The 27,927-nt window shown below is 50.4% G+C and overlaps 2 protein-coding genes across 7 annotated transcripts; one reads left to right on the top strand and one right to left on the bottom strand.

Moving 5' to 3' along the window:
• RPUSD3 (RNA pseudouridine synthase D3) lies at positions 1–6,504 on the top strand. Its single transcript, XM_014848127.3, has 9 exons — positions 1–135; positions 453–592; positions 1,507–1,551; positions 1,687–1,786; positions 2,507–2,614; positions 2,695–2,779; positions 3,010–3,133; positions 5,145–5,284; positions 6,074–6,504. The coding sequence occupies exons 1-9, from the start codon at positions 11–13 to the stop codon at positions 6,263–6,265; spliced, it is 1,059 nt and encodes a 352-aa protein (XP_014703613.3). The 5' UTR covers positions 1–10; the 3' UTR covers positions 6,266–6,504.
• A 615-nt stretch (positions 6,505–7,119) lies between these two features.
• TTLL3 (tubulin tyrosine ligase like 3) lies at positions 7,120–27,797 on the bottom strand. 6 transcript variants are annotated; one of them, XM_014848110.3, is made up of 14 exons: positions 27,355–27,797; positions 27,044–27,135; positions 25,238–25,403; positions 25,001–25,098; positions 23,831–23,959; positions 22,973–23,087; positions 22,124–22,222; positions 20,687–20,882; positions 19,276–19,424; positions 15,636–15,879; positions 14,119–14,554; positions 10,358–10,793; positions 9,487–9,713; positions 7,120–9,299 (listed from the first exon to the last, which is right to left on the bottom strand). In XM_014848110.3, exons 1-14 carry the CDS (start codon positions 27,755–27,757, stop codon positions 9,069–9,071), a joined length of 3,021 nt encoding a protein of 1,006 aa, XP_014703596.3. In that variant the 5' UTR covers positions 27,758–27,797; the 3' UTR covers positions 7,120–9,068. The 6 variants fall into 6 exon arrangements, 5 of the variants coding, with proteins under 5 accessions (XP_014703596.3, XP_070349394.1, XP_014703595.3 ...); XM_070493293.1 differs by having other exon boundaries at positions 10,523–10,793; positions 25,238–25,406; XM_014848109.3 differs by having other exon boundaries at positions 25,238–25,406.
• Positions 27,798–27,927: the final 130 nt, after the last annotated feature.

Raw genomic sequence — 27,927 nt, forward strand, 5'->3', positions numbered from 1 at the left:
CCTTCTGCACATGCGCGCTGTCCTCGCACAGGAGATGGGTGGCCGGCGTGTTTTGGGCCGTGTTTGGGGTGGCTGGTGGCGGGGTCCAGGGCTCTGCGCAGCGCCCAAGACCGCAGACTTTGGCACCGAGGGCCGGTGATTACGCGCCCCCCTTCGTGTGGGAGGGAGAATGGGGCCAGGGGAGGGTGTGTGCGGGATCTGGAGTTAGGCAGATATGGGTTCTAATCCCAGCTCTGCTGTGTGACCCTGAACTAGTCACTCGGCCTCTCTGAGCCTCAGATATCTCCTCTGTAAAATGGGACCAGTCGAACCTGAGTTTTCGAGAAGCTCAGCCTAGGCATTCTGAGGCAGGTGTAGGAGGCGGCAGGGTTTGGGAAGAGGTGTGTAGAGATGAGAGTGGGCGGCACCTCGGGAAGCAGTGATTCCCCCGTTGTTTACTCCACCTTTTCCAGGCATCACCTGCAACCCCGAGGCCCCAGCAAAAGATCGGGGCCGCTGGAGGAGCAGCCCTTCCCGGGGCTGCTCCGGTCGGAGAACCTCAGTCGGGAGGAGCTGGTCGATGTGCTGAGGGCAGCCGTGGTGGACCAGAAAGGTGACGGGTGGGCGTGACAGCTGCGCGGAGACCGGGAAGGGGGGCAGCTCTCACCCGAGCTCCTGGGGGCCTGGCTGGGCTCTCTCCTAAAGCTTTTGGGGTCAGACCCTGGTTCTGCCTCCCACGAGCTGCGTGAGCTCGTACCAGCTACATAATCTCTCTGAGCCTCAGCTGCATGGGGTGGGGGTGGGGGTGGGGGTGGGGTGGGGTGGGAGGGTGTAAACAGCTGGCGAGCCTTGCGCATAGTAGGCGTCCCTTAATGGGAATTGCTATAATACAATGTTTAGTGATGGACAAAACACAAGCTTTGTAGTCATGTCTAGGCTCTGTGATCAGCTTGCTGTGTGGCTTTAGGAAAATACAATTTCTCTGAGCCTCACTCTCCATTCAGTGATTTATTGATTTTCTCAACTTTGTATTGAGCATAGGCTATGTTTCAGGGACTGTTCTAGGCATGGCTGTATAGTGCTGAAGAAGATACATATGGTTTCTGCCCTCAGGGAACCAACATTTTAGTGAGAAATACGGATTAACCAGGAAATAAATGAACGAGGTATTTGCTAGTGATCAGTGCTGTGAATAAAACAGGGTGTTATGCTGGTGAGGAACTGTAGGAGGGGGGCAGACATTAGATTGGGGATTCAGGCCTCTCTGTGGTGGTGACATTTGAGCCAGGATGATATAAAGGAGCCAGACGTGTGAAATCTGAGACAGAGGAAACAGCAAGTGCAAAGGCCCTGAGGTGGCAGCAAGCTTAGCGTATGCAACGGACAGAAAGAAGCTCAGTTTAGGGTGTGGTTGATAACTCATGTCCGAGAGGTGTAGTGGGGCCACACGATAAGATGAATTGAGAAAGTGCTTAGTAAACTCTGCTGCTTTTGCTGCCGATGACGTTCATGTAATATATGTTTCAGGACCTCTAGTGACGTTGAACAAGCCACAGGGTCTGCCAGTGACAGGTATGGGCAGGGGAAGGGGAAGCAGTGAATGGGGGTTGGATGTCTCTGAGGGAGGGAATAGTGAAGAGAAGGGAAAAGTGGGATGAAGCCAGAAGCCACTGGGAGCAACTTGTACTTCTCCTTCTCTTTTTTCAGGAAAACCAGGGGAGCTGACGTTGCTCTCGGTGCTGCCAGAGCTGAGCCAGGGCCTGGGGCTCAGGGGGCGGCAGCTCCAGCTTGTCCACGCGTCTGGGAAGTAAGTGGTGGGGGGGTGACAGGCAGGTAGGAGAGGCATCCCCCTGGGTGGGGAACAGCTGCTTGGGAATAAGCCCAGACATTGTCCACTGGCTGGCTTGGGATCCTGGAGATAGGACACAAGGAAAGGAGGGAGTGGCCAGATCTGGGGGCAGATCCCCAGGCACAAACTGTGACCTTGGGTGAAGCGCGACACCTCACTGAGCCTCGTTCCCTGTCTCCTGCAATAGAACTGAGAACCCTGTGCGCAGGGTGCAGTCACTTCTTCAGTCCTGTCCTCGTGGCAGGTGCTGGGAGCTGGTCCATCACGTTCTTTCCTCTAACTGCCATCCATCAGAGATGGTACTTGAGGTATTGATGGTATTTCTGTGATTCCACAAACTCATGGACTTGTTTAGGGGGAATTTAATTATTTAAGAGCTCATATATGTAAAATTCCTAGTGTTGTGCCTGGCACATGGTGGACATTCAGCAGTTGGTGGTAATTGTTATGGCCTTTGGCTCTGAGCTCCCTGGAGGCCAAGGAAGAATGGGAGACACATTCAGCTACGTAGTCTTACCATCAACCATGAGGAAGCCTGGCTTCCCTGGAGGAGGTCCGGGTTAGAGTTCTCGTGTTACTGCTTGGCCTTAAGCATGTCAGTGTTCGTTCCTAGGGATCTCCCTTTTTTGTGGGTGAGCCCAAGGGACTTTAACTTTTGTGATTTGTCCCTTCCTCCAGGGAGACCTCTGGGCTTGTACTCCTCTCCACTTGTCCCCAGACAGCAAGCCATCTCCAGAAGTTCTTCATCCACTCACGGAGATCCCAGAGACCCACGGCCACCTATTGGTGAGAGGGGCTGGGAGGCTTCCGCGGCTGTGGGGAGGTCCCACAAGCCGCTCTGTGACCTCTTCCTGCCTCTTTCTCAGTGCTGTCACTGACGGGATCCCAGCTACATCTGAGGGGAAGATCCAAGCAGCTCTGAAGCTGGAACACACTGACGGCGTTGATCTTGTGAGTCAGGGTCTGAGTGGGATAGAGGAAGGGACTTTCCAGACATATTACCCCTACAGAGGAGTCAAGGGGGTGGACTTGGGATGGCTGGCTCTCCTGTCCCCTAAAACAAGCAAGGGACTACTGCCTATACTGTGGCCTTGTCCTTCGTCTGTTGGGAGCAGGGAGGGTCTGGGTGTAGCTCCTAGGCGTGTGCAAAGCTTGTTCATTCTTGGGGGCTGACACCACAGGTAGTTCCAGTGAAGTCTCCCTCCCGAAAGGACATCCTGGAAGGTGTTAAGAGGACCCTCAGTCACTTCCGTGTGGTGGCCACAGGCTCTGGCTGTGCCCTGGTCCAGCTGCAGCCACTGACAGGTGGGTCTGGAGCCCCAGCTCAGCCTTTACAACTGTATTTGGCTGGAGGAGGCAAGGGGGTGGGAGGAAGGGGGGGGTGGTAGCGGCAGCCGGGGGAGCACGTGAGCAGCCCAGCGGGAGGAGGCAGTGTTCTGCTGTAAGTCTGACGGCCGTTCCTTTGCAACTCGTCAATCTTTTCTCTTCCTGGTCTCAGGACCTTCTCTTTGTCTTTGGTGTTCTGTAGTTTCACTATGATGAATCTAGGTGTGCGGGTTTAGTTTTATTTATCTTGCTTTCAATTCACTTTGCGTCTTGAATATGAAGATTAATATATTTCCTCCACCCTGGAAAATGCTTTCTCTCTTCACATGTCGTGCTTCTGGCATTTTCGCTCTCCTCCTTCTGAATGCGTAACAGACATGTCTTACCTTTTCCTTCTACTCGCTATGTCTCAACTTTGCTTTCATACTTTTGTTTCTTTATCTCTGCTGCTTTCTGACTAATTCCTTTAGATCCTCCAGTTGACTAATGTTCTCTTCATTTGGATTTTTAATCTGCCAGTTTAACCTGTCCTTTAACTGTATTTTTCACTTCTAGAAATTCTGTTTGGTTCTTTTACAAATGCAAACTGCCTTTTAAAAAATATGATATCTGGTTTTTTCTCACATTTGTTCTTTTTTGTCTTTAATCATTTAAAACACACTGTATTGTATATCTATAATTCCCTTGTCTGAAATTCTGGAAGGTCTAATCCTATTATGTTTCATGCTGACTCTCACACTTGGTGGATTGTTTCCTGATTGCTCTGTGGTTCCCCCTCTAGATATTAGCGTCTCAGTTGCAAGTTCACGGATCCCTCAAGTACTGTTAGAGCCCCAACCAGTGTGAGAGCAGGCTCATGCCCGTGAAATCTCAGGGGAAGCCTTTTTCATTCCCCTCATCCAGACCCAGGGTGATCATCTGCCTTCATTGGTGGCTGGCTTTTTCTCCTGGCCTGCCCTTTCTCTGAAGATGTGGCCCTCCTAGGGTTTCATTTGGGCACCAAGGCCTTGTCCCTGTCCCCTAGGTAGCTACTTAAACCCAAGCCCCCTGGACACCAGAATTGGCAGCACCTCTAGAGTAGGTGAAACGCTGGCTCTTGTGTGCTCTGGATTTGTTTTCCTGTCTGTTTTTTGGTCTTGGGGACCTTACTTCCCTATATGCCCAGCTCTGTTCTGAAAGGATGACTTATTCTTCTAGTATCTTCCAGTCGGTGGTCTGTAGCAGGAGGGGTTTAGATTATCCAGTCCACCAGACAGCCAGACATGGAAGCAAGTACAGCTCCTGGGTTTGCATCCCAGCTTATGGTGGTGGGCAAGTCACTTCTTTTGAGCTTTGGTTTTCCTACCTGTAAAATGGGCATGATGACAGGACCCACCTTATAGGGCTGTCAGAAGGATTAACTAAGTTTACATATGTGAAGCATTTCATACTGTGCCTAGCACATGCCCTCCATTTCTGTATTTGTCAAGGTACTTTTGGTTGTAAGTTTCCCCAAAGTCAGTTCAAGTTGGTGAAAATCATAAAAGGGAACTTGTTGGCTCACGTAACTTAAAGTTCAGGCATGGCTGGATCCACAGGCTCGGAGGATGCCATCAGGAAGCCATGTCTTGCTTCTTGCCTCCTGCGTGTTGGCTTCTTGTTCGCACAGGTGCTCCCCTAGTGAAGGCAGAGACGGCCAGGTGCTCCAGCAGCTCCAAGCTCGCACCCCACCAGGAGAGAGTATTCCTTCTTCCCAGGAGCTGCAACGATAAACTCAGGGTTGCATCTCTTCATGAGCAAATCCCATAGGCCAGGTGGATTGACAGCTATGACTGTCCTGACCTGTCATGTGCCCTGCTCTGGACGCAGGGGTGGTGGCATTGACCTCACTGAAACCCCACGATCTGAACCTGGGGGGTGGTGTTTCCCCAGGGGAAAGTAAGACGGACTACACTGGCTGGGACAGGAGGAGCAGCTGCTCACTATCTGTCTTGTCTCCTCTGTCTCCCAGCGTTCCCCAGTCAGCTACAGGTGCACATGGTACTGGAGCTCTGCCCTGTTCTTGGGGACCACACATACTCTGCCCGCGTGGGCACTGTCCTGGGCCAGCGCTTTCTGCTGCCAGCTGCCAGCACCAAGACCCAAAGACAGGTACCCAAACCTGCCTGCCTGCTGCCTTCAGGGGTGGGGGTGAGGGTGGGCAGCATCTCCAGACAAGAGCCATGCAGCTTGGGACTGGGAGGCAGGCCTCTTGGCTTCCAAGGCTATCTGGAGCCCTGTCATGCTGTGTGGCCTTGAGCAAGTGATACCCCCTCTCTTGGGCCTCATTCTGCCCGCCTGTTCAATAAGGGAGTTGAGCGGCTGATTTCTAGAGGCACTTATAAGTCCACTGTTCTTTTGGTACAAGGGGTAGAAGAGGTTGTGTGTGTATTAGGATAACTATCTGCTCTAACGGAGTAACCCCAAAGTATCAGAGTCTTAACACAATCAATTCTCTCCATGTTAAGTCCAGTTAATGGGGGCTGGGGTGGGGTAGGGTGGGCTTTGCTCCCGTCACTCAGGCTCCCAGGCTGCTGCTGTCCAGCCAGCAGATGAGGGACAGTGCAGGCTCACATGGGAGGTTTCCGTGGGCCAAGTCTGGAAGTGGCATACATACTTGCACTCCTGTTCCGTTGGCTGGTACTCAGTCACCTGGCCTCACCAAACTGCAGGGGGCCTGGGAAAGGTAGTTTAGCTGTGTGTCCAGGTAGAAACTGATGTGAAGCCCCCGCCAGTCCCTGCCGTGGTGTGAGTGTGCGTGAGTGTGCGTGTAGCGAGGAATGGCGACGACGGACGTGGAAGGAGGGAAGAAGTGCTTGCCTCACTGCCATTTTGGTTGGAGCTGGTGCTCAGCTGGTTGGACTCACCTGGCTGAACGCTGACATGCCTCTCCCACCCCAGGTCCTAGACGAAGCCCTCCTCAGACGCCTCCGCCTGAGCCCCTCCCAGGCCACCCGGCTGCCCTTGCACCTCCACCTGCATCGTCTCCACCTCCCAGGTGCCAGGCCCAGGGACGCCCCCCTCGAGCTTCTGGCACCCCTTCCCCCTTATTTCTCCAGGACCCTACAGTGCCTGGGACTTGGCCAGCAATAGTCCTCATGTTCTTGCTGTCCCTTCTTCTGTTTTCACTGGAAAGCAGTGGGGGCTGGGGGGAGGGTGGCCGGAGGAGAATGAGGTCAGTACTCAACGTGCACTAAGGCCATGGCTTAAGATCCTGGGCTGTGTAGTTGGACAAATCTAAGAGCAAATCCTGGCTAGGCCACCTGCTGTGTAGCGTTGGACAAATCACTTCACCTCTCTGGACTTGAGATAATAAAACTACCTACCTCATAGTATGGTTTTGAGGATTTGCTAAGAAAGTAAATGTTTATCATGGACTGTACTTCCTGCTGAGTTCAGTGTGTGGGTCCTTTTATTTGGCCATTTCTGTCTCAATTCTAACTAGGAGGAATGTTAGATTTTTTTTTTTTGAGGAAGATTAGCCCTGAGCTAACTACTGCCAGTCCTCCTCTTTTTGCTGAGGAAGCCTGGCCCTGAGCTAACATCCATGCCCATCTTCCTCCACTTTATATGTGGGACACCTGCCACAGCATGGCTTGCCACGCGGTCCCATGTCTGCACCCGGGATCTGAACCGGTGAACCCTGGGCCGCCGAGAAGTGGAACATGCGAACTTAACCGCTGCGCCACCGGGCCGGCCCCAGATTTTTTTTTTTATTGTGGTAAAACACACCTAACACAATTTACCATCTTAACCATTTTAAAGTGTACAGTTCAGTGGCATTAAGCACATTCACACTGTTGTGTGCCATCACCACCATCCATCTCCAGAACTTTTTTCACCTTTCCCAAGTGACTGTACCCGTTTGCCTTCCTCTCAGCGCCTAGTAGCCACCATTCTCCTTTGTCTCTATGAATTTGACCACTCTAGGTACCTCATTTAAGCAAAGATGCTATATCTTTTACTTTAAAAAACTGTGAAATATATCAAACATACAAAGAGTGCACAAAACATCGCTATGATTTAAAGAATACAGCCATACACCACATAACAATGTTTCAGTCAGTGATGGACCGCATATATGATAGTGGTCCCATGAGGTTAGTGCCATACAGCCTAGGTGTGTAATAGCTATACCATCTAGGTTTGTGTAGGTACACGCTATGAGGTCCACACAATGATGCATTTCTCAGGTGTCCCCATCGTTCATCAGCGCATGACTGTAATTATAAGGTGACAGCCATATAACCACCTCTTGGGCATGAGATAGAAACACCCCTCTCCTTCCTTGTACAGCAGCAGTTCTCAACCCTGGTCGCACATTAGAAACCCCTACCCAGCCCCTCAGGAAGCTTAGAAACATCCCCGTGCCTCCCCACGGTTCTGCACCCCAAGGATACTGGTTTAATCAGCCTGGGATGGAGACCCGGGCATCAACCTTTTTGAAAAGCTCCCAGAGGGGTTCTCTTGTTCAGTCTAGATTGGAAACCACTGCCCTGACTTGGAAGAATCCTTTCCTTGCTTGTCTTTTGTGGTAAGTTTTACTCCATACATATGCATCCCTAAACAATATATTTCATTTTGCCTGTTTCCGCAGTTTCTATAAATGGAACTGGGCTGTAAATATTCTTTCGTGATCTGCTCTTGCACCACACTGTGCAAGGCGTCTGTGTTGTATGGCGTGGAGTGTGAATTCCGGCACTGGAATGCGCCTCAGTTTAGCCATTCCACTGTCCATGGACAGTTAGGTCACTCAGCTGTTACCACGATGTGCTGTGCGCCTGCGTGTACGCATTTCCTGGTTCAGTTATGCAAGAATTTCTGGATCAGAGTTTAATGTCTTCATTTGACTAGCGCCTTAGTTTCCCAGGGCTGCTGTAAGAAAGTAAGACAGCCTGGGTGGCTTAAAAACAGAAGGTGACCCTCTCCCAGTTCTGGAGGCCAGAAGTCCGAGCTCAAGGTGTCGGCAGGGCCGTGCGCTCTCTGGAGGCTCTGGGGGAGGATCCCTCCATGCCTCTTTCAGCTTCTCGTGGCTCCAGGTGTTCCCTGGCTTATGGACGCATCACTCAGTCTCTGCCTCCATCTTCACAGGGCCTTCGCCTCGTGTTTATGTCCTCTCCTGACTCTTATAAGGACACTTGTCATTGGATTTAGGGCCCACCTGGATAATCTAGGATGATCTCCTCTCAAAATCTTTAACTTAATTACATCTACAAAGACCCTTTTTCCAAATAGTCATATTCACAGGTAGACATATTTTGGGGGGAGAGGGGGCGCTATTCAACCCATTACAACTAAGAACTACCAAACGTTTTCAGATGGGTGTGGCTTGTTGGATATTTCCTTTTTAGGTGAGCTTGGCCCCTTGCTGAGGAAGGGACAGACCTGCTCCCTGTAGAGAAGGGCTTGGGTTTAGGCAAGGCCCACCCTTACTCCTGTCTCATGTTGTAAATCTTGTGCCCATTAGATGTCATTCTGCTATCAGCCCAGCTCCTCTGGGCTTGGAGGTTGGGGGCACTCCCAGTGGTCAGCAGTTCTGGCAATGTGTCCCAGCCTTTTGCTCACTGCCACGTGATCTTGCGTAAGACATGTCTCCTCATTCAAACTCAGTTTCCTCATCTGTAAAGTGAGGCTTATCCCCGACCCAAAGATCAGAGATGCCAAGGGAGTCTCTGAACAGGAAACCCATGTCTGTCACTAGCTGGGAATTCTTGCTTCGTGGACAAGTTGCTGGTGGCCTCTAGCTCTCGTTCTGGACCTTGGGGTACAGGGCCCCAGCCTACACTCTCTTCACCCTCCAAGAGAAATGCAGCCAAGCCTAGGATACTTCACTTGCTCCTTTTTATTTGGTGCTGCATCCAGGAGCGAGGCAGTGTGGATGGAAGCCAGGGCTTCTCTAGCCTCGCGTCCCCCATGCCCCTCCAGCCCATGGTATGTATCGATGAGGGGCAGAGGTCTTGCTTGGGAGGCTCACTGTCTTTATGAGGCATGCCTCAGCCTTGGGTTTGTCAAGTCTGGCCTTGAACTTGCCTTTGGCCTTGATCTTCCTCTGGGTGCTAGGAAGATTTCCAACTTCAAAGGGTAGAGAACACAAGGCATTTCCAGGATGCCACGGGGGAGCAACAGCCTCGGTGTGAAAGGAGGGGAGAAGGAGAAGAGATGATCAGGAATCTGTCCAGGAAGGGGTTCCAAGGGAGACAAGCCCCGCCCTTGGGGCTCCAGCAGCCTGGGAGCTGCCCTCTGCCCTACCCTCCAGCCCTGACCCCAGTACTCAGCACTGCCTGCCAGGCTGCGAGTCACAGTTTGAGGCCCACCTTTCTTGGTTTCAGGACGTTGGATGCCAGCTTGAGCTCGGGGTTAGGTGGGAAGCAAATGAAAACCTTGGCGGTAGGTAGAGTCATCAAGGCCTTGCCTGTGGTCGACAGGGCCTTAGGGCCCACCAGCTTGCTGTGCTGCAGTCTGAGGACTCGCCCCTGGGGTCGGAGCACATAGGAGGAAGGCAGCCGGGCCTTGGTGTGGAAGCTGGGGAAGTGGTAAGGGGCTGTGGGAGCAAGAAGGGCTGTGAGGGTCTGGGGAGGGCCCAGAGCTGGCAGTTGCCCCTCCAGGTGTGTGTGGAGGGAGAGGAGGTGAGGGCTGGGGCGTGTGAGGGCAGATGGAGCCCTCCCGGTTCCTCCTCCAGAGGCCGTGGGAAGGACACGGGGTTTGGGGTCCAACAGACCTGGGTCTGCATCCCAGCTCGGCCCCTTCTGAGCTGTGCAACCTCGGGCAACTTCCTTAAACTTCCTGATTCCTCGGCTGGAAAATGGGGATAATAGCACCTACCTCGCTAGGTTGTGAGGACTAGAGGAGCTGCTTAGGTAGCAACACAGTGTAAACTGTTAGGTGCTGTACAAACAGTCCTTCCTTTCCCCCAGAGGCGACTTTGTGTGGAGGCAAGGTCAGAATACTGTGGCAGGAAAAGCTTGGGCTATGGAGAGAGATGAGCCTGGCACTGAGCCCTGGCATCTTTGAAATACGTACAATTGCCTCGCAGGGTGACTACTTTGTAAGTGATGGCCTCTACTTGCTACCAGTGGTTCTTTGGTGGGGCTGTGGGTGGGGGCAAATCCAGGCGGTTAGGAGGGGCTTGGAGAGCAGGAAGAAACTGCCTTGGGCCCCTGGGGTATTTGGGGGAAATGGTCTTACCCAGGGCCTGGGGGTTCTTCAGACTCAGTGGCAATCTGTTCAAGGGGTGGGGCTGCCTGTCCCCACTAGCAAAGGTCATGGTGAAGATGCAGCCCATCCCGGTGCTGGAGGGGTCCCACTTCGGGAGACTGGGGCGGACCAGGGCTGTGGCACTTTTCGCCTTGCCTTTCTTCCCCTTTCCAGGGGCCGAGGTGGTGGCAGTGGAGTCTGGCTTCTCAGTGTGCCCCAGGCTCCTGGCCCCAGCAGCCTTCCTAGGAGCTGACCTGTGGGTAAGAGTCCCCGAGTCCTTGCCTTCCCCAGAGCCTTGCTGCGTCAGCAGGTGAGGGAGAGCTGGGCGGACCCCTGTCCGCCGGTGACACATTGCCAGGGGCTTCTTGATGGCAGAGCCCTCTACTAGGAGCCGGATACCCACATACTGGGGTACCTCCACGGGAGGCTGTGGGAAAGAAGAGGAGACAGGCTGTTCAGACAGTGGTGTTGGAATCCTAGGCCCAGAAGGACTCAGGGCAGAGACGGATGGAATTAATTTCTGGGGCTGAGAAATGAGAAGCCCACCTCTGTCCTCTCAGGGGTCTGGCGCTGGAGGCCTGAATCAGTACCTGGAGAGTCACAGGGACCCTGAGATTAGTAACCCAGAGGACTGCGGGAGTCTTAGCCATGCCCCCACCAGCACCTCTCCACCCCTTGGCCCTCCTAAGCTGCCCCAGCCCCTGCTGGAATGTGTGTGGCTCTACTCTACAGGCCACTGCCGATGGACAGCTTCCTGCGTTCAGCCAGATTCTCTGAAGAGAGAATTCGGGTTATGACACCCAGACAGATAAGGGGCTCAGAGCCTGCCTACAGCCTTGCGTGAAACCAGGTTATGGGGAAGCAGAAGAGACTTTAAGAAGGCATTCTGTGGAAAGAATGAAGTAGCAAATATGCAGAGGGAGGCAGAGAATAAGGTCCAAGAAAGGAGCTGCTGTACAATTTTCAGCTCCTGTTAAGCTGTACTTCCTGCAGCTGGGCTCCAGGAGAGCCCCTGTGTCTTGCTAAGAACTCTCCTTTTAATGTGGAGCTAGTTTGAGGTGTTTTCTGTGTCATCAAAGGATCCTGATCAGAATCTATCTAAACATCAGAGTTCCCTGGAGCTTGTTAAAAATATAGCTATCAGAGCTCCTGGAAAGCCCACTTGGTGAAGGAAGGCTCATCTTTACAGAAGAACCTCAATTAACAAACGTAGAAGGCATGACAGAATTAGAAAGATACCATGTCACAACTCTAATACAGTAGGCAAGAATCAGAACTGGATAGCATAACAAGTAGGTGAAAAGGATGACGGGAAATGTGTCATTTGCACACGGCCAAAGTATCCCCTTACAAAGTAACTGGTCATTGCAAAGGGGAGGATGCAGCTTACCATGGAGAGAGCTGCAGCCACCACCGTAACCCCATGGTCAGACTCAGCATCCTTAATGGTGAGACACTCTGGCAGTGTGTGCCTTGTGATGCCATGTGAGGTACCGGCATCACCTCTCAAGTGTTCTTGCCAAAAATGTTTAACCTGAACCTCATCAAGCTGTTTGACCTAACTTCTAGTTTATAGGACATTCAGATAACAGAAGAACAAGTTAACCACCACCATGAGGAAACAATCAGATAAATCCAGAATGTGGGACAGTGCTACAAAACAGCTAGCCTGGTCCCTTCAAAAGATCCAAACTATGAAAAAAAAAAGCAGTGGGGCTGTTCTAGATTAAAAGAGATTAAAGAGCATAAAAAGAATAAAATACCTAAGAATAAATTTAACCAAGGAAGTGAAAGACTTGTACACTGAAAACAATAAGACATTGATGAGAGAATTGAAGAAGACAGAAATAAATGGAAAGATATTCCATGCTCAGGGATTAGAAGAATTAAATTATTAAAATGCCCATACTAGCCAAAGCAATCTACAAATTCAAAGCAATCCCTATCAAAATTCCAACAGCATTTCTTCACCAAAATAGAAAAAACAATCCTAAAATGTGTATGGAGCCACAAAAGACCCTGAATAGTCAAAGTGATCTTGAAAAAGAAGAACAAAGCTGGAGGCGTCACACTTCCTGATTTCAAACTACATCACAAAGCCATAGTAATCAAAACAGTATGGTATTGGCATAAAAACACATAGATCAATAGAACACAATAGAGAGCCCCAAAATAAACTCACACATATATGGTAAATTAATTTACAACAAAGGGGTCAAGAATATACAATGGGGAAAGGACAGTCTCTTCAATAAATGGTGCTGGGAAAACTGGATGTCACATGCAAAAGAATGAAACTGGTCCCCTACCTTATCCCACACACAAAAATCAACTCAAATGGATTAAAGACTTGAATGTGAGACCTAAAACCATAAAATTCCTAGAAGAAAACATAGGCAGTAAGCTCCTTGACATTGGTCTTGGCAATGATTTTTTGGATTTGACACCAAAGACACAGGCAACAAAAGCAAAAATAAACAAGTGGGACCACATCAATCTAAAAAGCTTCTGCACAGCAAAGGAAACCATCAACAAAGTAAAAAGGCAACCTACTTAATAGGAGAAAATATTTGCAAATCATGTATCTGATAAGGGGTTAATATCCAAATATAGAAAAACTCATACACAGCTCAATAGCAAAAAAACAGTCCGATTAAAAATGGGCAGAGGATCTGAATAGACACTTTTCCAAAGAAGACACACAGATGGCCAACAGGTACATGAAAAGAGGCTCAACATCACTAATCATCAGGGAAATGCAAGTCAAAACCACAAGGAGATATCACCTCACACCTGTTAGAATGGCCATCATCAAAAAGACAAGAAATAACAAGTGTTGGTGAGGATGTGGAATAAATTTTTAAAAATCAGTCAGAAAACCAATGTCAAGGATTTCTGAGCTCTGAAAGTAATTTCTTGTGGCAATTAAATTAAATATCCTAATCCTTCTGATTAAGACTCAGCTTCCATCAGTTTGGTCACAGGGAGAGAATGTGCTGAGGGGATGACCCCAGTGTCCTGGTCTTTGTCACAGTTACTGATCATATCTTAAATTAAGATATTGGCACTTGGGTTTTTTATCTTTTTGGAACAAGGTGAGTAAAATAATTACAAGATGAGCCAAATAATGATAATAATAATAGTAGCGTCTACTGCTATTATTGAGTAAGAGTAATTGACTCTTACTCTATGTCTAGGCATTTTACAGTGATGCCATTTATCATGAAATGCCTAACAACCTTATTAGGTTATAGTAATGGTAGCAATGTGTAGCATTTACTCTGTGCCGGGCCCTGTTCTGAAGTGCCTTACCTATATCCATGCGTTTAAATCTAATACTTTATAAGGTAGGTACTATTTTCATTCCTGCTTTACAGATGAAGAAACTGAGATCCCTGGAGGTTAGGGAGTTGTTCAAAGTCAAGCAGCTCATGGGTATTGAGCAGGCATTTGAACTCAGGGAGGTTCAAGAGTCTATGCTTTTAACACTATGCTATATGCCTAGATATGTTACCCACACATATTAACCCATTTCCTCCTCCCAAACCCCACAGGGAAGATGGCAATAGCACGTCCACCTTATAAATGAGGAAATGGAGGCTCCAGGAGGTGCGGTCGCTAGACTAAGTCACTGTGGCAGGACAAGGACTTGAACTGGGTCTGTCTGACTGCAGTGCCCTGTGCCTCACTATGGGGCTGCCTGGAAGAGGGGGCAGACTCCTTGGAGGCCTGCCTGGGCTGGGCCACCTCACCTGCTTGTAGATGAGCTCAAAGGCTCCTGTGTCACAGTTGCGGTCCAGCCGCCGGTCAATGACCACGCGCAGGGTATCGGCTTGCACACCGGCACAGAGCCGGGCGGTGACAGCCGTAGAGGGTGCCATGGTTGGACTGGCGTTGATCTCAATCAGCCAGGGCTGGAAGTCCTCACCAAACACAAAGTCAGCGCCATAGAGCTCGAAGCTGGCCTTCCGACCCTGCACAGTGTCCTGGGAGGTCTGCAGGGCATGGATCACTGCGGCCTTCATGCCCGGCACAATGACAGTGGCCCAAGCATTCGGGGCCCCCATGTCCCGAAGGTGGGCCTGGAATTTCTGGCTTGACCACATGTTGTCCGAGGGCAGGAGCGGGTGCCGATGGCATGAATTCTCCAGGTGCTTCTGGATGGAGTTGTTGCACAGGTGCACTGAACTGGGACAGAGAACAGAAAGCTGAGGTCTGGTTCCCTGTACCCCTCCCCCCCAAACTTGGGGAGGGCAGCCAAACCCTGGAACCAGGCCTAGGCCACCTTTACTGTTCAACCTGAGATGGGGCCCTGCTAGGGAGGACAAGGAAGGACAAAGGCTTGGGTGCCATCTCATTCTTCTAGGGCCAGAGCCAGTCTTCTCTCTCAGGACCTCTCTGAGGACATCGACTATGGGGGCGTCAGTATTAAGTGCTTTGTGCATAGTCTCAGTTAACCCTCCCAGTGCCTGGAAGATAAGAAGGTGGGTAAGAGCATGGGCCCTGTGGTCACCAAGACATGAGCTCAAGTCCTGGCTTCACCATTGACTAGCTGTGAGATCTTGGGCAAGTCATTTAACCCAAGTGCTCCTTCCACATCTGTAATGGGGGAAGTAACAGGACCCACTTCATTGGGTTTTCACAGATATCTGAGATAACATACAACAAGTGATTAGCATCAGCCACATACGAAGCTCTCAATAACTGACAGCTATAATTATGAGTTTCGTGTGACTGCCTCCATTCTTCAGATGCGGACATTGAAGCTTCGATAGGTTTTCACTTGACTAAAGTCACACAGCTTGGAAGCTGCAGAGATGGAATTTGAACCCAAGGCTCGACAAGGCTTCCTCTCACCCCCCAAGTTAATACTGCAACTTGCCTCTTTCCTCTTGCATTTCTTCTGCTCCCTTACCCTGCTCTACATTTTCTTTTTCTAACACATATTACATTTTAACCTATTAGATAATTTTACTTATTATGTTCATTATGTTCATATATGCTTGTCTGTTTCCCCCTGCTGGAATGTGAACTCTTGAGAGCTGGCCTCTTGTTTTGTTCACTGCTGTAGCCCAGGTGCCTAGACCAGTGAATGGCACAGGGTACACAGTCGGTAGGTATCTGCTGGATAGAAGGATAGGTAGATGGATGGAGGCCTGCCTGCCTGCAGAGTCTGTGTTTGGAGCCCAGCATTGCACTGGAATCTCCTGTTCCTTGCCAGCTCCCCAACTAGACCGAGAGCTCATGGGAGGTAAGCAATGGGGCTCACTTGTCCAGGTTCTTCAGGGAGAAGGGTTGTGTGGAAAAGCGGATGTAGCTGTCACGGTAGAACCACACGGTAAGTGGGTTCCAGTCAGTCACCAGGAACCACTGTCTCAGGTCAAACTTGGTGCCAAAGATGAGCAGGGGCCGCTCAATATACTTCTGCACCACCCACTTGCCATCCTTCATCATCATGGGGTTGCCATCCACCAGCTTCAGCATCTCCTCCAGATGGTCCATGCACATGATGCCTAAGGGGAAATGGGGGGAAGGGATAAGGTCAGGCTTGGGCTGGGAGAAGGGCCAGGGGACCATGGACAGCTTCATCACAAACGCCACAGAACTGACTGGGCCAAGTGGGAAAGGATGTTTCCCACCCTGTTCCCTCTGGCAAAGCTAAGAATAGCTAAGCATTTAAAAATTTTTTAAATTAACCAGTTTTGTTGGTTGAAAAGGAATATACAGAGACATAAAAATTCAAACAGTACTGGACTTTTTAAAAAACTATGTGCAGGGGCTGGCCCTGTGGCCGAGTGGTTACGTTTACGTGCTCTGCTTCACCAGTTCGAATCCTGGGCACAGACATGGCACTGCTCAACAGGCCACGCTGAGGCGGCATCCCACATGCCACAACTAGAAGGACCCATAACTAAAATATACAACTATGTATCGGGGGCTTTGGGGAGAAAAAGGAAAAATAAAATCTTTAAAAAATAAAAATTAAAAAAACCCACAGGACACTATGTGCAGGGGCCAGCCCCATGCCTGAGCAGTTTTCTCATGCTCCACTTCGGCAAAACCCTGTCGCTGGTTCGGATCCTGGGTGCAGACATGGCACCACTCATCAGGCCATGCTGAGGCGGCATCCCACATGCCACAACTGGAAGGACCCACAACTAAGAATATACAACTATGTACTGGGGGGCTTTGGGGAGAAAAAGGAAAAATAAAATCTTAAGAAACAAAGCAAAACTGTGAATATATGACTTTGATTAGTTTTTTTCCCCAATAATTAACAGAATACAAAACAAGAGAAACAACAAGTAGGCCGAACCAAAGCCTATACAATAAAATACGTCTCCTTCCTCAGAGGCAGCCAGCTGCTGCTTCCAGGTCCTATGAATATCCTCCCTGGTTAAGGAGAGCCTATACATGCCTCAGTTTCTAGGATTCTATACATTTAAACATGTTAAAGATTTAGAATAGTGCTTGGCACATGTGAGCATTCAGTAAATGTTAACTCATATAATAATTATTAGTTACCTATAGAATAAATTTCTAACCGTAGATTTGCTGGATCGAAGGGTATGTGCATTTTTTCATTTTATATTACCAAAGACTGTCTACCAATGTGCTCTCCCAGCAAGAGTGTGTGAGACTGTGTCTGCCCACATTCTACCAACACTGTTGATTATTTTTGCCATTCTCCTAGGTAGAAAATGGTATTTTAATTTTATGGTTTATAACAAATCAACGAATCAATCAATCGATAAGTAGCTTATGCTTATAAGGCATTATTTAATGCTGATAAACATCAGAATCATTGCAAACCAAACACACACTCACAATCTTAGTCTCATTCCTTCACTGGCTCTCAAAGCAGTGTGATCGCCTGCCAATGGCACAGAATAACTTGTGCCTGGTTCCCCAAGCCAGACCCTTTCTCAAATGGCCAGGGTGATCACCAAGATTCCCAAGAACACGATGCCTTGTGTAACCAAAGATTAAGACTGCTCATGCCCTGTGACCCAGCAATTTCATTTCTAGGAATTTATCCTAAGGAAATAAATGGGAAGGCCACATAGATATTTGCAGAGGATGTTCGTCATAGTGTTGCTTGTAATAACAATCAATCAGTCAATAAGCAAATAAATAGGAAAAAACTGGCAGCCATCTAAGCATCCATCAGAAAAGGATTATGTAAGTCCATGACAGCACATCCAAACAAGACTAGACCATGCAGCAGTAAAACAGAATGAAGTACGAGAATACATTCTGTACTTTCATATACGACTCAAAACCAGGCAACACTAATTTATGGTGGTGTAAGTGAGACTGGGGAGTCCCACTGTGGGGAGGCGAGACCGGGAGGAGGCATGGGCGGGCTCTCCAGGGTGCAGCTCACGTTTTCCTTCACGATCTGAGTGCTGTTTGCATGAGTGTGTTCACTTTGTGACAATTCCTTGAGCTGTATACTCACAAGGTGTACGCTTTTCAATGAAGCATATTGTACATACATTTCAACAAAGTTTTTCTAAAAATGGAGAGAAAATGTTGAAATTTGGTGCTAGGCATACGGGGATTCATTGTATTCTTCTCTCTGCTTTTGTGTATGTTTGAAAGTATCCATAGCAAAAAGCTAAAAACAGAAGGAAAAAAACCAGATCTAGATGTACTGAAATGGAGTGATCTCCAAGATCTATTTAAGAAAAAAGAAAGGTGCAAAAAAGAAATGAGTAATATTAACTGATATGGAAAGATACAATAAATGAAAAAAGGAAGGTACAGAATAGGCTGTTCTTGTTTAAAATAAAACACACACACACACAGACTCTCCAGACGCATAGAAGGAAGTGCTGAAAGGTGAAGAGAATTTATCTCAGTGAAATCAAGGGCGGCTTGTACTTTCTTCTACTTTTCTGTATTGTCTGATATATATTTTTATAATACATATTTTCATACTCGGAAAAAAACCAAAGTAACTATTTCCTAGGCAGAAAAAGAAAAGACCATGATGCTGGTTTTGAAGTGATATCCCCAAGAGGAGAGTCCCACAGTGTCTGCAGCTGCAGAAGCCCCACGCCGACACGAACAAATTCACCCAAGGGCAGTCTTTGGAGGGACCTGCCAAAAGGCTGTTTTCTGTATCTTGGGAGTCCTTTAAGCAGTTTTTAGATGCTGGCTAATGCACCATCCAGCTTGCTGGCTCTTCTGTTCAAATTCCATTCATGCTGGGCTGAGTAGCCAGAATAATAGCTAAAAATAATAGCACTTATATAGCAGTTACTATGTAAAAGCACAGGATCTAAGCACTTTACATATATTAGATTCATTTAATCCTCTCTGGTACGTATTATTGGCGTCATTTTACCAACGATGATAATGAGGCACAGAAGAGGTTAAGTAACCTGCCAAAGTTGTACAGATAGTAGGAGGCAGAACTTTGGTTTGAAGTCAGGGAGTCTGGCTCCCAGTATCCATACCCTTAACCGCTATGCCACACCTAACAAGGATGCCCTGGTCGGATCTGAGAGCCCTTAGATGACAAGCAACTGCACATGGGTATCACCAGATCTACCTAAAGCATTAACCCAAGTCCAAGGGCAGGAGAGGAGGAGCTGGCATCACCATCGCAGCAGCTGTTTATGAGGTGACTACTCTGGGCCAGGCACCATGCTGAGCTTTAGATGTGCTACTTCATTTAATCCTCACTTCACAGGAGGTATTATCATCCCTCATAGATCAGGGAACTGAGGTTCAAAGAGGTGATATGACTTGCTCAAGGTCACACAGCATATTAGTAACAGAGCTGGGATTCAAATGCAGGCCATTTGGCTCCAATAGAGCCGGCACTATTAACCTCCCTGGCCTCTAGATGGGGAGGCAGGTCATAGGGTGCTGGTGCAGGAAGCAGGGGCTAACCCCACCTCGTCCACGGGACTTGGCTCCTGGCTTCACGATCCAGATGTTGCGATCTCCCTCCATGTCCATCTGGGGCACCACAGTCCGCAGCTGCTGCAGGATGTCCTCACAGCGCCGGACCTGAGTGTCCATGTGCCTGAGTTCTGCCCCCTCGCTGTGGGGAGATGATGGGACTTGGGCAAGGCTGGGCTGGGGGCAGCCTGGTGGACAAGGCAAGGGGAGACACAAGCCCTCCTGGCCATGGTCCAACTAACCTTGGTCGCACCCTCCCCTAGAGATCCAGATAGGTCTCTCCCAAACCTCCATCCCCACAAGCTGTTCCCACAAATTGTAACCTGCCCAGGGCACCGTCCCAGACTGCTGGGATGGGAGAGGATGGGAAAATTCCACCTATTGCATCCCCTCCCACTCCAATAAGCCACCTTCTGCTGCCTCCCTTTCTATTACAGTAACACTACCTTTGGCAGAATTTAATCATACAGCATCTAATGATAAGGCACAACTATGTGCCAGGCACTGTGCCAAGGGCTTTATATATGTTATCACCAATCCCTTCTATGGTCCTGCCAGAGAGGCATTACTGGTCCCATTTTAAAGAAGTGTAAACTGAAGCCTGGAGAGTTAAGGGACTTGCCCAAGGCCACACATTGAGTTAAGTAGCTGAGCCAGGATGCACACTCCTTCCCGCCTGATGCCTCCACCCACAGGTGCTTTTTGGGGTTCATCTCCTCCTAATCTGGACCTAAGACTGGTGGATGGCTGGGTCCTTGCCTCGTCTAATTCCTGTCCAGCACAACTGAATCATACATCTCCTCATTTTATTTCTCTTCCCATCACTTAACCACCTTACACCGATGCTTAATTGGTTATTGTCTGTCTCCCTTGACTGGATTCAAGCTCCATAAGAGCAGGAACATGTCTTGTAGTTTTATTCTCTGCTGTATTCCTATCGCCAAGCAGTATACCTGGCACTTATTAGGCGCTCCCTATGAGTCTGTTAAATGAATGAATGGTTGGCTAAGCAAGAACTTTAGCAGGAGCCTGCCTCAGCAAGTGGGCTGTAGAGATAGGGGCTCATGGACAAAGAGGGAACCTGTTCCCTACAGGACACAAAATGTCCTGAACGAAACCAAGTCACAAAATGCCTCAATGGCGGCTTCATCCAAACTCCTCCATTTCTTTTCTTCTGACTAAACAGGAGGGAAGCCACTGGACGCGAACTTGCCTTTAACATCTCAGCCTCCTGAATGTTTCCAGCCGTGGAATAAGAAGGCAGCAGCAGCCACTGGGGCAGTGCCAGGAACAGGGACAGCCAGAGCAGGCTTGGCAAGGCCTCTCATTCTCAGAACATGGAAGCCCCCTGAGAACAAGGGGCACCTGCCCATGCCCCACAGTCCTGGCTGCAGAGGTACTCACTGGACCACTTGGTAGTAGCGCTGGAGGAAGAGGGACCAGCCCTCAGGGCTGAGATACATCGGAGCCTCCAGGTCCTTGTCGATGTCCATGTGGGCCAGGTTGCTAAGGTGCTCCTCACATGCACACAGAGCCTCATCCACAAACTCTGAGGACACCATCCCCAGCTTTCCGTCCTGTTTCTTGGGCTGCTTGTCTCCTGTAGAAACAAGGAGGGGCCTGTCACTATCCCACATGCAAAGCAGAACCTGACATGTGCCTTATTACCCCAAGGCCTGTCACTTACCTAGGGTCTCACCTAAATACACTTGAGGCCCAACACACACTAGCATCCCCTACTGCCGTAGGACCTCTTACTCACCTGAGGCTTTGTTCTAAATTCACCTGCCACCCTAGCACTTGCCCTTGGCCCCTACTGTCCCACTGAGGCTCCACCCTAAATGTCCCAAAGCCTCTCTGCACCTATGGCCTCAGCACACACTTGCAGCCTCTCTGCTCCTGGGACCTCTGACACACCTGAGGCCCTTGTGCTCCTGATTCTGGCACTCAACAGTCTTCTTTGCACCTGACACACCCAGGAGACAGCAATAGGGAGGTCTCCCTTTGGAAGAGGCAGGGATTTTCCTCCTCCCACTAGAGCTGCCCCTTACTTCCCTGAATCCCTGGCTGATGGGCCCCTGGATTACAGGATGGGGGCTTTGCGGTAGGAGCTAAGTCCAGAGAGAAAAAGGGTAAACAATGGGTTGGGCCAACAAGCAGTGAGGGATTGTCTGTATCCTCCTCCACAAGGCACACGGGGTCCTCAGACCACCTGAAACTACATGGTTTCATTTCACTGCTTCCTCCTCCTCAGAGACCTGAGCTCCCCACAGGCAAGGATGGACCATGTCTTCTTAGTCTGTCCTCTCTAGAGCTCTTGGCCACACTCCAGGCCCATGGGAGAGCTTAATGAGGCAGTGGATTGACTGACAAATGGATAGGAAGACAGGTGGGTGAGTGATTGCAACAGAAGAATGGACAAGTAGATGGACTGGAGGATAGACAAGTAGCAGATAGGAGGATGGAAAAGCAGAAGGGTAGATGGGTCTATGGAAGGACAGGTAAGGTGGAGGAGTGGACAGATGGACTGGGAGTGTGGAGCTGAGAGAAGGTGAGAGAATGAGTAGACTGATGGTAGGGGGATAGGTGGGAGATGGATGCATGAATGGATGGATGCATAGGTGAATGTGAGATCAGTGGGAGGGTGGGTGAGTAGGTGGGTAGACGGATGAGTAGACAGATGAATGGACAGATGAGTGGGCAGATGTATGGATGGGTTGGTGGGAAGGGGTGGTGGATGGGCAGATGGATGTGGATAATACATAGATGTGTGGATGAATAGATGGGTGGATGGATGGGAGGATAAATGGGTGGGGGAGCAGAAGTAATGGAAGAACTTACCTGAGGCCTCTTCCTCTTCTGCCTGGATAGAGTATGACTTCCATTCGGACTTGACCACCAGCTTGAGAACGTTGCGGGCAGCTGTCAGCCAGAAGTCCTCTGCTCCCGGGGCAGGGGATACCCTGCTCAGCCCCTAGGCTCCAGGCCTGTTCTGGTTCCGGAACCTGATCATGACCTACCCCATTTTGGATCCGGAACCTGACTAATATCTGACACTAGAACCCGGGTTAGAACCTGGCTTCTGTTTCAGTTGTAGAACTAGACCCAGAATTCGACCTGACTTGGCTTATATTCTGTCTTCAGAATCTCCCCTGGACCTGTTGTTTGATTTCTCTCTTCTGTTCCTGATCCACTTGTGATACTTATTCTAGCCTGAGAACCAGACCTTGGCCCAAAACCTATTTCAGATTTGGAGACTAATTTAAACTTAGCATGTAATCTGGACCCAAATTCTGACCTGAATTTAGAACATGTTCTGGAGTTGGAAACTATTCTGCCTCACAAGCTCCAAGTCTAGAGCCTTTTCTACATCTGGAACCCAATCAAGCCAGTGGAATTTGACACAGGCCAGGAACCTATCCTGGATTCCAAACTCAACCCATCGGCCAACTTTTAGAACCTGCTCTAGAATGTGAGCTAAGCTACCTAAGCTCTTCTGGAGGTCTGGGTTGACCAAGCTAGGAGGCTCATTAAGGGAGGTACTTAGGGAACGATAAGGATCAGGGCTGGAGAAGGAAATCTGCTGGTAGATGAGGGCATGAGAGAGAGGCCCATTGCTCTCCAACATGAGCCAGGGCTTTGGCCCTCATCCCTCTGCCCGTCCAGGCATGGGGCTAGGCACCTCCTTACCTATGAAGGCCTTTTTGTCATCCTCAGCTCCCAGGCGGTAGCAGCGCGGGAAGAAGGAATCAGCATCAGCCTCGTCAAACCACGGCAAATTGCGGAGATTGAGACACAGACCCACCTATGGAGTTAGCCGCTGAGGGGGCAGGGTGGGACTTGCCCACAGAGCCTTCAAGGGACCCCCGATGCTCAGCACACACTCAGACAGCTCAGGGAGACTCTGCTTGGATGTTCTCAGAGCCTCTGCCCCACTTGCTAGGCCTGACTCTCTTGTATCCATCTCCATATGTTTGCCCATGAGGTTCCCCCTGCTGAGAGTGCCCCGCATCCCTCCCCCCCCACTTCCACATTCTGAAATACCTGCTTCCTCTAGGAATCCTTCCCACCTCACACTAATAATATATGAGCAGGTCCCAATTAGAAAGCCCTTCATTCTTGCCACAAGCCTAAAAGATAGGTCTTATTGGTATCTTCATTTAAAGAAGAGGAAACTGAGGCTCAGAGAGGTAAAACCACTTGTTAATAAACCCAGGTAGATAGAATGGATTCATCAGCCAGATAGCCTCTGCTTAGGAGGGTAAGGGCCCTCTTTCTCATAGTCGTTGGAATTGGTGTTTGTTCTGGCTTCAGATCCTGTTTGGATCCTGGAATCCATTTTAGTCATTATGTCTACATGTGGCAGGCATGCTGCAGGGGTTAGATTTGAACCCTGGCCTGCCTGTCTGATGCCAAATTCCACTGAATTATATACCTCTCCCTCTCCTGAGTACTCTCTCTTACTGACAAGGAGAGCAGGGAGCCAGGCTGCCCACTCAAGGGCTGGGGGGTTTGGAAGCTGCCATGCCCACGCCCTGGGGAGCCCACCTTTGTGGTAAAGGAGCCAGCCCGGGCATAGTGGTTTATCATTTGATCCTTGGAGAGAAAGCGGCAGTCCAGCACGTCCCGCCGAGTCGTCCAGATGAAGTAGGGGATCTCGTTCCGAACCATGCGAGACTGGGGACAGGGGAGGAGACAGGAGGCTGGTGTGGGCAGCACAAGGCTTGAGGCAGCTTCCCCCCTCCATGCTGAGCAGGGTGGGTGAATGGAAAGAGAGGATATTTCCAGGGTGGCCTCTGGCCCACCTGCCATCTTTGTGTGAGGTAAGGAAAGACATCTCTTCCTCCAGGGCACACGCTTGGTCAGCAGAGAGTAGGCAGGCTTGCAGCCTCCTTTGGCCAGGTGCCCCTAGGCAGTGACCAAGCCGCACAACTGAACACCACACCTTGTTCTGGCCCATGGCCATCAGTGACTTGCTCAGTGACAGGACAGTGACTTCAAGCTGATGGGCACATAGAATGTGACAAAGGCTCTCTCGTTGGCTCTTTCTCTCCATCCTTCCTACAACTCTGGGAGGTGGGATTATTAATAAGCAATAACACCACATGCCAGGCCTTGTTCAGCTCATTTAATCCTCACCACAACCCTATGAGGTAGGTGCTACTGTTATCCCCATTTCACCGAGGAGGGAACTCAGGTACAGGGAGGGTCAATGTCCAAGGGCTCACAAGGTTGAGCCATATAAAATTGCCAACACTTAACCTTTCCTGACAGAAAAATGGCAATTTGGTATAGTTAAACTTAGTAAGTGGTGGTTCCAAGATTTGAAGCCACGTGTCCTTAGTGCTACACATATATCCTCCACATCATCATATCAGCCTCTTTTAGAACTTTTTAAGCCCTTCTTTCCAGCCTTCACTTGCCAAGGGCAGAAAAAGGAGACGAACGACGGGGTTTTTATTTGCAAAGGGGAATAACCAGGCGCGGAGGTTGTGCCAGCTTCTGACACGACCTAACAGAGTTCTGACCCCAGGCCTGCCTTGTGTGAACTCCATTACGTCCCTCACCGCTCTGCGGGCCCATCTAGGCTTTAGAGAAGCAGTCGGTTTTTACTGCAGATGGGGAAACTGAAGCCCAGAGAAGGAAAGGACTTGTCTGAGGTCACCCAGCTGGACTCTAGTGCTCTCCTTCTGACTAAGCAGCCCTCTGGGCCCTTACCATTAGAGCATGTGTCCCATCTAGGTCATCAAATTCCAGTAAATCATCGAAATCAAACAGCTGTGGTGGCTGGAATGTCTCATCTTCATCTTCATCCTCTGTGGATGCAGAGCCCAGGTCTGGTGAGGCCCCTGTCCCTGCCCATAGGCCCGTACCAAAACCTCAACCCTGGGACAGTGGGAATGAAAGGAAAGGGGCTCAGGAGGGGCAGTTTGTGGAGAGGGAGGGACTGCTCACCGTCCTCAGTGGTGTCGCTATTACCCACTACTGAGCTATCCAGATCCTTCTGGGGCTGAGGCAGGGTGGTGCCCGAGTGACGGACCATCTTCTTCTCCACCCAGCCCCTCCGGCGCAAGAGGCACCGGATCACCGGGTAGCGGCCTTGGATCATAAAGATCTTCTTCTGCTGTAAGTTTAGAGAAGGATCATTGTTCAGTAAGTATTACCTAAGTGCCAGATATAGGAAATATAATGGTGAACCACAGTTACGGTCTCTGCCTTCAGGAAATTTTTATCTTCCAGTAGGGGAGACAGATTATAAACAAGCAGGGAAACAAATATGCATAGTAATAATTATAATGGTAATAGCCAATATTTGTTGAGCCTCTACTATGTGCTAAGCACTTATATACATTCTTAACAATAATATGTATTTTTAATAGATGTTATTACCCCCGTTTAACTGATTATGAAACAGGGGCATATAGAGGTTGAGTACCTTGGCCACACAGTGGTTAAGTGAAAAAAGCAGGGATTTAAATCCAGACTTGTTGGCTCCAAGAACTGGATACTTAACGGGGACCCAGGGAAACCAGAAATACATTCATGGTCAGGGAACATTGAGAAGGAGCCATGAATGTACAGAGCTGGGCAAATGGCCATTCAGGTGGAGGGAAAAGCATGTGCAAAGGTGTTGAGGCTGGATACAGGTCAAAAGGAACTGGAAGGAAGCCAAGGGAGTGGAGCGTGGAAAATGAGGACAGAGCTCCTGAGCAGGTAGGCAGTGGCTAGACTGTGGAAGGTCCCACAGGCCTTGGGACGGACTTGGATTTTATATTAAGAGCAGTGTGAAGCAACAAAGGCAAAGGGAGAGAGTGACGCGATTGGAGGCTTTGTAAGTTCGGCTTGCTGCAGTACACAGGATAGATGGAGGGGACAGGAGGAAGCAGGGAGAACATTTAGAAGGCTGGTGTGGTTTGTGTAAGAGAGAAATCACCATAGCTAGAATGAGGGTGATTACAGTGGAGATGGGGAGAAGGTGATAAGAGCTAAAATAGGGATGACTGGTCCTGCTGACGGGATTAGATGTGTGGGTGAGTGAACAGAAAACCAGATTTCTGGCTTGAGCAACCAAGAGATGGGGAAGACCAGAGACTAGGGAGGAGGACAGGTTTGGGGAGGAAAATCAAGAGGATGGTTTGGGACATGGGTTTAAAATTCTTACAAGTTCTCTGGGTGGAGATGTCAAATAGGCGTACCGAGTGTGGAGTTTCCAGGCTGGGCTGGAAAGGGCATGGAGGGGGCACAGCACACTGAGCGGACTCACAGTCAAGGAGACAGGTGTGGGGAGGGATCCAGGGAACCGTCAATGTCCGGAGGAGCCTTCAAAGGCAACTGAAAAGCAGCAGCCAGGGAGGGTCAAAGGAAAGCCAGGTGTGTGCTGACAGCCAAGAGGGAAGGGGGTGTGGGGCGGCAGTGTACAATGACACAGGGTGCCCAACTGAGATTAGGACAGAAAAGGAACTGCTGGATTTGGCTCCTTGGAGGTCACCAGTGACCTCGACTATAGTGGTTCCCGGGGACTGGGGCAGAGCAGGGAGCTAGTGTGGTGGGAACTGAGTGAATCCCAGGTGAAGAAGTAGACAGTTCTGCCAAGAAGTTCTGCTGTGAAGGGGTACTGACAATTGGGGAGGTATTTGAAGATGTGTGTGGGATCAAGGCTTTTGTTTTTTTGTTTGTCTGTTAAGGATAGGAGAAAATAGTGCAGGGAGGCAGGCCGAGACACTCTCAGGGCCCTTTCTAGACCTCCCAGCCCCCTCCGACCTTGACAGCTCTCTCCACGTGGATCTTGGCGCTCCTGAGCCGGCCCATGTGATGAGACGCCTTGGAGAATCCTCGCCAGAGGACAAGGGAACCTGCAGAAAGAGCCGGAGTGGGATGGGGCAGGATGGGGGCTCAGCCTGGCATCTCTCCCGGCCCCGGATGCCCACACTCCTTCTCTTTCTCCACCCTTCATCTGGATGCCCACCCTCTACCACTCTTCTCTCTACCCACATTCCTTCTACCCCAAGCCCTCTCGGCCTCGCCGCCGCCCCCGCCTCAGGCCAGGAAGGGCTGGCCGCAACGCGCCTCACCGTCCTGCGGTGAGGCTTCCTCCAGGGCCGACGCGTGCGGGGGCCCGAGGGGGCGGGGATACGCGGCGCCCTGGGCAGGGGTGCAGCGAGCGAGCGACCCGAAGGCGCAGCCCAGCGGGCGCGCAGAGGCGGGGCTGCCAGCCCGGCGTTTGGCGCCTGCGCGAGCCCCGTCGCACCGGGCGGAGGCGGTCCCGGGCCATGGCAGTGTCTCTGGAGGCCGGGACAGGGAGTGGCGCGCCCAGGGCCATGGGGCGGGGGAACTGGTGCGTGGTTCGGGCAGCTGCGGCTTCTTCGGCCAGCTGCACCCCAGGTCGCCCTCCTGGAGGACCCAGGCGGCGGAGCCCCGGTGTGCGGCCCCCCACTCCCCAGGGCTCTGGAGCAGCGCCGCGCCGGGGCCCGGCATCGGCCCCTCCCCGCGCGGGCCCTCCCAGTATCCCAGAGCCCGCCTCCCCCTCCGCGCGCCGCCGCCTCTTGGGGAGGGCCCTGCCCAGGCCTGTGCCCGGCCCTCTGTTCCGAGGCCCCGCCCTCTGTTTGCTGTCGCCTTGGAAACCATTCCGCACAATCTGGCCGCCA

Source organism: Equus asinus, chromosome 21 (assembly GCF_041296235.1).
Source record: "Equus asinus isolate D_3611 breed Donkey chromosome 21, EquAss-T2T_v2, whole genome shotgun sequence".
NCBI classification, from domain to species: domain Eukaryota; kingdom Metazoa; phylum Chordata; class Mammalia; order Perissodactyla; family Equidae; genus Equus; species Equus asinus.

Coding starts and splice junctions, on each gene's coding strand:
- RPUSD3 (XM_014848127.3), top strand. CDS start 11: ATGCGCGCTGTCCTCGCACAGGAGATGGGTGGCCGGCGTGTTTTGGGC. Junction 136..452: donor GACTTTGGCACCGAGGGCCG/GTGATTACGCGC, acceptor CACCTTTTCCAG/GCATCACCTGCAACCCCGAG. Junction 3,134..5,144: donor CCAGCTGCAGCCACTGACAG/GTGGGTCTGGAG, acceptor TCTGTCTCCCAG/CGTTCCCCAGTCAGCTACAG.
- TTLL3 (XM_014848109.3), bottom strand. CDS start 27,757: ATGCCGGGCCCCGGCGCGGCGCTGCTCCAGAGCCCTGGGGAGTGGGGG. Junction 25,407..27,043: donor ACGTGGAGAGAGCTGTCAAG/GTCGGAGGGGGC, acceptor CTAAACTTACAG/CAGAAGAAGATCTTTATGAT. Junction 15,880..19,275: donor AGCCAAGTCCCGTGGACGAG/GTGGGGTTAGCC, acceptor ATTTCCCCTTAG/GCATCATGTGCATGGACCAT.